The sequence below is a fragment of the Gavialis gangeticus genome, unplaced genomic scaffold (genome assembly GCF_001723915.1).
Source record: "Gavialis gangeticus isolate Ggan-Ray unplaced genomic scaffold, GavGan_comp1, whole genome shotgun sequence".
Classification (NCBI taxonomy): Eukaryota; Metazoa; Chordata; order Crocodylia; family Gavialidae; genus Gavialis; species Gavialis gangeticus.
The window spans coordinates 7,022,175-7,031,757 of NW_017729028.1; the positions used below are offsets into that span (position 1 = coordinate 7,022,175).

The 9,583-nt window shown below is 39.9% G+C and overlaps 1 protein-coding gene across 2 annotated transcripts in view; it reads left to right on the forward strand.

The window, feature by feature from the left end:
• Positions 1 to 9,583, forward strand: part of CPSF3 (cleavage and polyadenylation specific factor 3) — a 50,614-nt gene that overhangs the window by 27,263 nt on the left and 13,768 nt on the right. For both annotated transcript variants that reach the window (XM_019520727.1, XM_019520728.1), the window contains 4 exons: positions 2,467 to 2,642; positions 3,442 to 3,600; positions 4,784 to 4,930; positions 5,851 to 6,003. In XM_019520727.1, coding sequence (XP_019376272.1) covers positions 2,467 to 2,642; positions 3,442 to 3,600; positions 4,784 to 4,930; positions 5,851 to 6,003 — 635 coding nt within the window. The remainder of the gene's footprint in view (positions 1 to 2,466; positions 2,643 to 3,441; positions 3,601 to 4,783; positions 4,931 to 5,850; positions 6,004 to 9,583) is intronic.

Sequence of the window (9,583 nt, forward strand, 5' to 3'; positions counted from 1 at the left end):
AGTGAGTCAGGGCATCCAGGCACCTGGTGCAGCAGGGTGATACAGGGACCAACAGTAGAGGGGACAGTATGCAGTGCAGCAGGCAGGCCCCTGAGTGCATGATGCAGCAAGGAAGCCTGCATATAGTGGTGGGGAAGGGGTACCTAATGTAAGAAGAAGGTTTCAAAAGTTGTTTCCTGGTGTGTTTGACAGAAAAAAAAAAAGCTTTTTTTGTTCTGAGTGGGTGGTTTGCACTTTTGACATTTCAATCTTGTCTCCTTGCAAGGATTCTATTAAAGTATGAAATTACTAAAGACCAAAACTTAAGTAGTGGAAAATAACACTTTTTAGATGAACTGTAATTAATTTGAAAGCCAAGTCAAGTATTTCAGCACTTCTCTATGGTCATCTTTTTGCCCTTACTTTGCACTATGAATGATTTCTGATGATTTTTTCTCTGTCATGCAAACCTTTTTTTGACCAGTAATTCTGAAAACGAGTACTTGCTTTTGAGATGCTGAGTCCTCAATGTGAACTGCTTTTAGAGCCCTAGCAGTTCATCACAATTGCCATTTTAATTCTGCTCAGCTCATAATTGAATGTGCTTGTGTCAAGAGTCATGATTTGTTTAAGTATTGATTGGAAGTTCCCAGCTATATCTTGGGTGTAAATTTGTTACAGGATGCATTTTTCTGCATTCTGCAATTCCATTACTTAATATTTTGTTATAGTTTAGAAATGTGTTACAGAGAAACTATAATATTTCACAATTTGCTATAGCCTTGAAAGTAATTCTTTGTTCTCCATTTTCTACACCTATTAGAATATTTGTGGAAAAAAATGAAAATGCATCCATTCATTTTAACACACAATGTAGACACATTGAATATTTAGACAGCTGTATCCACAGACCTTGAGTGGTTTTCATGCTTTAATTTAGGCACACAATTATTTTTGTACTCCAAAGTTGCTTCCAAGAAATGAGCAACTACACAGTATTGAGGCTAATATAATTGTGCAGTCTTATTGTAACTCCTGTCCTACCATCTGTTGCTGTTAACTTTACTTACTGCTTTTTTTATCTAATGTTTTGACTGTAAGATCTCCATTGCAGGGTTTTTGTCTGAATTGTTCTATGGGGCCTTGTCTCTAAATAGATGATGTATTGCTGTAACCAGGGGTGTCAGGCTTACCCTTTGTCCTGGCTGGATCCAACTACAGGGTTCCTCAGTAGGTCAGATTCACGGGGCCAGCCACAGCCATCATGGCAATGACAACTTCTGTGGCAGGCCAGGCAACTGCTTGCCATGGCAATCACAGTGCAAGCGGCCACAGAGCAAGTGAAGGCTGTGTTGACACAACCTTCACTTGCCCCCTGCCACCTGAGGTCCATATCCACCAGGGTCCCAGATTCTGCAACAAGCCCTACCCACCACTAGCCCCACCCCCAAGTGCCCTGGCTCATCAGTAGCCCAGCAGGCCAGAGGGAGCAGTTCCACAGGCTGGATCTGGTCCATGGGCCATATGTTTGACACCTGTCTAACTATACTGGTATGTTTATGGTTGTATGATTACACCCTGGCCCTAGTGTGGTTGCAGTTTTATGACATTATAAAAGTACTTTCCTCTGGTATAGCTATTCCCATTTGGAAGGGGTATAGATTATATTGGCATAACTATCCACACATTCATTCTGAGTCACTGTTGCTGACTTCCGTGTTGGGGGATCATTATTTGTTTGGGGTTTTTACTTCTGTAAAAGTTCTAGTCATTTGCATCTTTTCAAACGCATTGCCACAGTGGTGGTACACATGAGGCTGACCAAAATTGAGTTGGGATAACAGTGCTAATTGGATGATAATGAATTGTCTGCAATATACAAAGGGTCAAACTAGATGCTCTGTTGGCCTCTTCTGGCCTTACCCTCCATGAATCTGATAAACTGGGCTTAGTGTCAGGGGTGATATTATGAAGTTTCACTAACAAATATCAAATAACAGATTGTGTTCTTCCTGTAGTATAATAGTAGTATTAGTATTTGCATAATTAGTATTTGATAAAGATGTTTCAGCTTGTTACCAGCAGTTTTCTAAACCCTCTTATTGCTGCTATGAAGTGAATTGAATCCAAGATAGAAGCATGCATTATTTGTAGATTGTGTCTGAAAACTGTTGAGAGTTTTGTTTGACTGCTGATCTGCCAAGACCTTCCTTTTGACAAGGATTTGTTTTATTTTCATTCATTCCAGCTTTTCTTTCCTTTCCTTCAATAGCCAAAGTTAAGAGATATGTCTAATCTAATATTCTTCATTGTGACTTCCTGTGTCTAAAAGGGATAAAAATGTTTGGGAATCTGACTTTGTTTAAAAACAAGCTTCCTTCCCCCCTAACCCCCCCCCCAACAAACAAACAAAGAAACCCATTTATGAAAAGTACATGTCCTTAATGCTACATTTATACCTTGTGTTGTGTTGTGTTGTGTCTTTAGATGAATACTGGCAAAATCACCCTGAACTCCATGACATACCCATATACTATGCCTCCTCTTTGGCAAAGAAATGCATGGCAGTGTATCAGACGTATGTAAATGCCATGAATGACAAAATTCGTAAGCAGATCAACATCAACAATCCATTTGTTTTCAAGCACATTAGTAATCTGAAGGTGAGTGTTATTTAAGGTTGAAAAAATGTATTTGCATGAAATGGGGCCATTTTCTTTGTTCATTGGTTTATGACTGAGTCGTTCTCTAAAATTCTACCTTCTCTTAATGAGATTTTTGTTGTGTGCTCTTGGAACTTCTTTCCATAACGTTGGATGGATTAGGATATCTAGTCTGTGCTGCTTTATGTTAGAAGAAACATTAAGGCTTCCTAGGGTTTCCCATCTAAACTCTTGAGTCTCATTCACCCCACATTGCCTGATGTCCCATAAGTCACTATCGCTTCTTTCATTTTTTTAACTGGATAAAAAGGGTATTAATATATTTCAAGCTCAAGGGATCTCTCCTTAACTTAGAAGAGGTATTTTGACTGAAAATCCACGGAGGATTTAAGTCTAATTTCTGGAGCAGACATAAAAATCATACTCATCCTTATAAATCATTTTTCAATTGGTATTTCAGTGCGTGTATACCTATATGTTAGATATATGTGTGTGAGTGAGGGAGAGAAGGGCACTAACACTACTTCTAAAATTTTCATATATTTTTAAAGCTTTGATGGGTCAGAAATTGGATGCATCTTTAGGTGTTATTTCCAGATATTTCATGCAGTGCAGAAGTTCTGTCTCTTCTGTCACAAATCCAGGAACAAACAGCATGTCCTTGGACAGTGGAAAGGATTGTGGCCAGGAAGGTCCCTTCTGTGAGGGTGGTGTGTAGGGCTCTTGCAGAGGGTGCGGGCCAGGCCTATTTACTTTTGTCAAACTATGGTAACTGTTGTTCTTCCTGTTTGTCTCCTAGAGTATGGATCACTTTGATGACATTGGTCCAAGCGTTGTCATGGCTTCCCCAGGTATGATGCAGAGTGGCTTATCCAGAGAGTTGTTTGAGAGCTGGTGTACTGATAAGAGAAATGGAGTAATTATTGCAGGTTACTGTGTGGAAGGAACACTCGCTAAGGTGAGTTGCTACTGTTAATCTGCCATGGTATTTTTAATATACAGTAGCTGGCATGTATTATCCAACCAGTGTGCTGGATTATTTATTTGGGCTTGTTAACAAACCAGGGTCTTGTCATATACATATCATGCATCTAAAGCAAATTCAACTCCCAAAACCAGCATATGCCTGTGATGATTGCTGTGACGGACTTACAAATTAATCTCTTCTAAATTTAATTCAAGAAAAGATTTATAAATTATTGGTTGGCTAGCCCCAGGGAAGGATGATTGGTATATTTCCAGGGATAGAAATTCCATAACTTCCCTAGGTAGCCTGTTCAAATGCTTGATCACCCTTGTGGTCAAAAAGTTCATCCTAATTTCCACCCCAAATTTCCTCTGCTGCAGGAAAAGTCCATCTCCATCCCTTCTGTAATTGCCCTTAGGGTATTTTAGATGGTGTTCAAATTCCCCTGTAGTCTTCTCTTTTCCAAAATAAACAACCCTACCCTTTCCTCATAAGTCATGCTTCCCAGACTTCTAATCATTTTTGTTGCTCTCTGCTGGACTCTTTCCAATCTGTCCATATCCTTCTTGAAGTGTGAAGCCCAAAACTGGACATGGTATTCCAGGTGAGGCTTCATCCCTGCAGAATAAAGCGAAGAATCACTTCTCTTGTTTTGCAATTGACACTTCCATTAAAGCACCCCAGGATGCTGTTGGCTTTCTTTGCAATAAGAACACACTGTTGGTTCATATTCATCTTAGGCTCCACTGTGACTCTCAGTCCTCCTTTGCACTATTGCAGCCTAACCACTTATTCACCAGCCTGTATTTGTGCATGCAATTATTCCATCCCAAGTGTAGAACTTTGCCCTTGTCCATGCTGAACTTCATCTGATTGACTGCAGACCAGTTTTCCCATGTCTTCAGGTAATTCTGGATCTTAACTGTACCCTTCAGATTGTCTGCAACTCCAACCAATTTGGTATTATGTGGCTGAGGGCGAATTGTGTCAGTGTGTTGTGCAAGGGAAAGGGTGCAAGTATGTGTTTCAGTTATTCTTAATGACTGACCCCAGGTGTATGTGTGTAGTAACTTTTGCAAGCTGCAGATAATTATTTCTCTGTTTTTAAAGTGAAAATGTGGATATGTTGTATTTATAGGAAGCTTTTAAAGTACTTTATTTTCTCCTGTGACAGCACATCATGTCTGAACCCGAAGAGATCACAACTATGTCAGGGCAGAAGCTCCCACTGAAGATGTCTGTAGACTACATTTCTTTCTCTGCTCACACAGATTATCAACAAACCAGCGAGTTCATCCGAGCACTAAAACCTCCACATGTGGTTAGTACACAGGGTATTTATTTCTTAGAAAATTTGGATTTGTCATGCTAGATCAGACTCAATGAATCAGTGTTCTGGAATTGAGCATCTGGTAATGGCTGGTCCCTGTTTTTTTGTTTTGTTTTTTTTCCCCCACTTCCACCCCCCAAAAAAGGATGAAATGCTCTTCAGTTTACTAGTCTGGCAGAGTAAAATGCAGGCTGATTTGCAGTGCACCACGGATGTGGGGTGCACTGGAGCAATTTTTTTAAAGTGCTCTTTATACCCTATTAAGCATTTTTCCATGTAATTATATGAGTAAGATAAATTACTGAACAAGTCAAGTGGCATATGGTCATGTTGATAGAGTCATAGACTATGCAGGGCTCCAGATATTTTGGAATAGCAAAGTGGGAACAAAGTCCTTTGGTGAAAACCTGTTTGAAGGTTGTTGCAAGTGAACGGGACAATGTGAAAGAAGGAATGGAATGGACAACAAGGACAAAGGGAACATTCAAGGGAAGAGCATGAGCAAAGTATTAGGTGGTAAGAAAGCAGGAGATGCATAGGGATGAAATTATGGTGTGCTTTGAAAATAAGGAGTAGAATCTGAAGTGCCAGAGGAGGCAGCTAAGAAGGAAGCACTGATATATAATACTAAAAACAATGGAGAAGCCTGTAACAGCAGGAAAAAAGGAAAAAAAATTTGCCAGAGATATTTGTAGAGTTGTGCATGAAGCTTCAACTTAATACCTGTGTACAGTTCAAGAATGTGTATATATACATATATCGGAGCAAAAAAATAGATGTTTCCTGTATTGCTGTCCATGAAATTATATATCTTAAACATGATGCATGGGCAGTAAAATGGCAGCCTACTCACCTTACCATATTTTGAAAGTAGAAGCCATGTTACGTGCAGCTATTTCTATTTCATCTAGATTTTAGTACACGGTGAGCAGAACGAAATGGCCAGATTAAAAGCAGCATTGATACGAGAGTATGAGGATAATGATGAAGTTCACATAGAAGTTCACAATCCTAGGAACACTGAGGCTGTGACATTAAACTTCAGAGGAGAAAAACTTGCCAAGGTATAAAAATTAGCGTTTTCTTAACACTTATATTTTTCTCTAAGAATTTCTGCCTTTATCAATTGTGGGTTATGTGCTTCTCGGGTACTTTAGCATACTATGGAAATGCTGTTTCTGCCAAGATCTGTGCTGATACAGATAAGTCTGCCAGTGTTTTCAGTCTCTTGACATTATTCCATATGGAACATATTTCATGGCAGCAGTCCTACATAAACTCTTAACAAAAAATAGTATGCCAATCAGCAGTGTCAGAGAAATTTATGGAAGAATAACAGATTCTACTTCTCATGTAGGGAGCCATTAGTAAATCCCCCTTCTTGACAAAAAGATACATACAGGAAAAATATAATATTTTGGCTGGATTAAATAAGCTTGCCATCTTCAGTCAGTCGCTCGCTGTGTCCTCAAAAGTCTCCATTTCTGGGTAATTCAGAATGTTGAAATGGGTTAAAATGGAATTGTCTAGAAGAAGGTATTTTGTACATGATGGCTAACGTGTCTTATTCTGGAATGTAATAATAAAGCTACAAAAGAAAGCCAAAGCTAGAGCTTTACCACTTTAAAGATCAAGAGATCTGAATGTTCTTGCAGAATGTATTTTTAACAATTAATCTCCAGTCTGCTAGGCTTCCTTTTGCAGAACGATGAGGTTTGAACTGCTATAGTAACACTTTGATATAATATTAAATATTAAAATAAAATCTAGGGATGTTGGACTAAGGAGGAGCGACTGTGAGCCTTCATGCATATTGAAGAAACATACACATCTGTCAACATTTTTTTAAATCCAGAAATGTTCAGGGGACTTTTGAGAGAAACTGCTTTGGTTGTTTTCCCAAATTATTATATAACCAGCATTATCTCTCATGTTGTTTGATGAATTGAGCTTAAAGCTTTTAAAAATGAAATAAAAAGGTTTGAAGGAAAAGTCTTGAAAAATGAGGAATGGGGTAGTCATTATGGATCTGATCTTAGAGTTGTTAACATGAATGGCACTTTGGTGGGTCTCAGTTCCCGGTTGACTACTATTGGCCTGCTTTATCCAATTCTTCTAGATCTTGAGACCTAAATCACAGTGTAGTGCATCATTTACAGGCACACTTGCATTATTTGTATGCATTCTCTGCTGGAGATATTCCCCATAACAATGGAAGTAGCCCTCTAGAGAAGTATTATCTCCTTCACTGAGATTTTCAGGAAGAAGCCAGTAGGCATCTGTTTGGAATGGTTTAGGAATAGTCCACCTTGCATCTGTATTATGGGGCTTTACCAGATGACATTGAAAAACAAATACTGAGAACACTTAAGTAACTACCATGAAAAGAGTGCATGCATGAAGAAGTAAGATATTTTTGCTCTCTTGATCTTACGGACATCACCTTAGCCAGAAGGTTCTCAGCAAAGACTGCTCGCATATCCTTTATTTTGTATTTTTAGATGATTATCTGGTATGGTCTATCTAACTGACTTGGAAAAATTAAGGGTCACTAAGTGATGGAACTTTCACCATGAGCCCCCAAATTGGATCAGATTGCCTATCTTTAACATTTTGTGGTCCTTGAAGCCGTATAGGTAACCCCTGAAGCAGGAAGAGTGTGAAATGCTCAGTATAAAGCCCAGATACTTGGGGCGGGGGGTGGAAATAAGTTCCTCTACTCATGTCATCAGTATCCTCTAAAGCAACATACCCCTTCCCTTCCCTGGACAGGCCATCCAGGCAGGAAGTGAAAATCTTTGGCCAGTGTGGCCTTACTAATGAATGACTCATCTGCCAACTGATAAGAGATTCCATGTGCATCAGAAACGCTTACTAGACCACTACTGCCTGGTTTCAGATTATACGTAACAATAAATATGTGAAACAACCTCAAAGAATCTGAACTTCAGCTTCATTTCTTGTGTTCACCCTTGTTTTAATAAAGTAGCAGCTTCATGTTCTAATTGTTATTAGTCAAGTATTGTGTGTTTGGGAATGGCATATTTTAATAATTTTGTAAAAGTAAACACCAATCTGTTCCTCAGATTGGTCAGGCAGTTCTTTGGGTCTAAAAAGTAGAGGGTTTTACTTCTTTTTATTTTTTTTCTTCAAGAGAAGTAATTGTGTGAGATTTAACCATCGCCACTGCATGAAGTCCATGGAAAGCTTCTGTATTACTAGGGTGGAAGGATGAAAACAAACTGATACCGTGTAACTGAGGATTTGCCATGAGCACTCAGGCTGATGACAGATGTGAAACAAAACAAACAAACAATGCCCCTGGGCCCTCCCCCCCCCAAAAAACAAAAACCCCAAAACACACTTTACTGAAAGAAGCCATGCATTAGTTTGACCCAACTCTGCCACGTCTGTATAGATGTGGTACTTCAGTGGGGCTTTTAGGTACTCTTATCTGAATGCTGATTCAATCAGCTTTCGATAAAAGTGCCAAAAAAGCCCCACTAAAATACTCGATACAGGCGTTTGGCAAGCCGGGTCCAACTAACGCAGCGCCTCTTCTGGGCATGCGTTGGGCTCGGCACAGGGGTGAGCCATGTTTTAAAATAAAGCTCTGTTTTGATTTTTGCCATCTGTAAGCAGCCTCAGATTGCTTAATTTTCTTAAATTGACATGGGACATGACTTTCCTTCTTGAGTGGCTTCTTTTAACAGGGGTCTCAGACTCAAATTTATGGCCAAGGTCCTGGGGATACTTAACTTACAGATGCATACCATATTTGCTTGCAAAGCATTTTCCTTTTCTTAAAATGTAGGCTTCTAAAATTGGAGCATCTTAGTTGGGGAATCTGATTTCTGTGCTGGCTTGGAAGCATGGAGACACTGGAGTGACTGCTGGGGGCTGGCTCCCTTTCTGGCCCACAGGCAGGAGGGTTGAGGGTAGAGGAGTGTCTTCTGCTCAGCCAAAAACTAGAGGCTTAATCCTGTCACAGCTGCTGCCAATTTAGCAACATCTGTGGCAGAGTTTGACCTCTAGCTTCCATTGAGCTGCCAGGGAAGTGGTGTGATGCTGAAAAATAGGCTCTGCCCCTGGCCCCTGCAGTCAGCATTTGGCCATGAAGGGAGGGGGGGAAACCTTGTTTTCTTCATTCTGCGTTCCTAAAACAAGGTGTGCGTGTCTTATTTAATATGTAAGAAAATGCATTATGTCCTTTGCCAGCTGTATCAGTGAACTGCAATAGTTAGAACATGGATTGGAGATATGGATTAAAAGGAAATTGTCTCCAAGTATTCTCCCATGACAAGTCTAAAGTGATTCCTTTTAATATCAGTATTATTGTATTACTTAGAGGATTTAAAAATTTGAGCCTATTGATTCAGTCATAATTGTGATTTTAATTTGGTCATTAACTAGCATTAGATACATTGTAATATAATAAAAGCCTTAGTCCGTCTGTCTGTAATGCTTTATTCGCACTCTGATTGGTTGTCTTGGTAGCCAATCACAATGCTGACTGAAGTAACCAGAGTGCTCCAAGAGCATTCTAGGCAGGAGGCGGCGGTGGCAGTGCAGCAGAGCACCGCCTTGATGGCGGGGATGGAGAACAACCCCCCCCCCCCCCCCCCCCCCCCCCCCCCGGGGCGC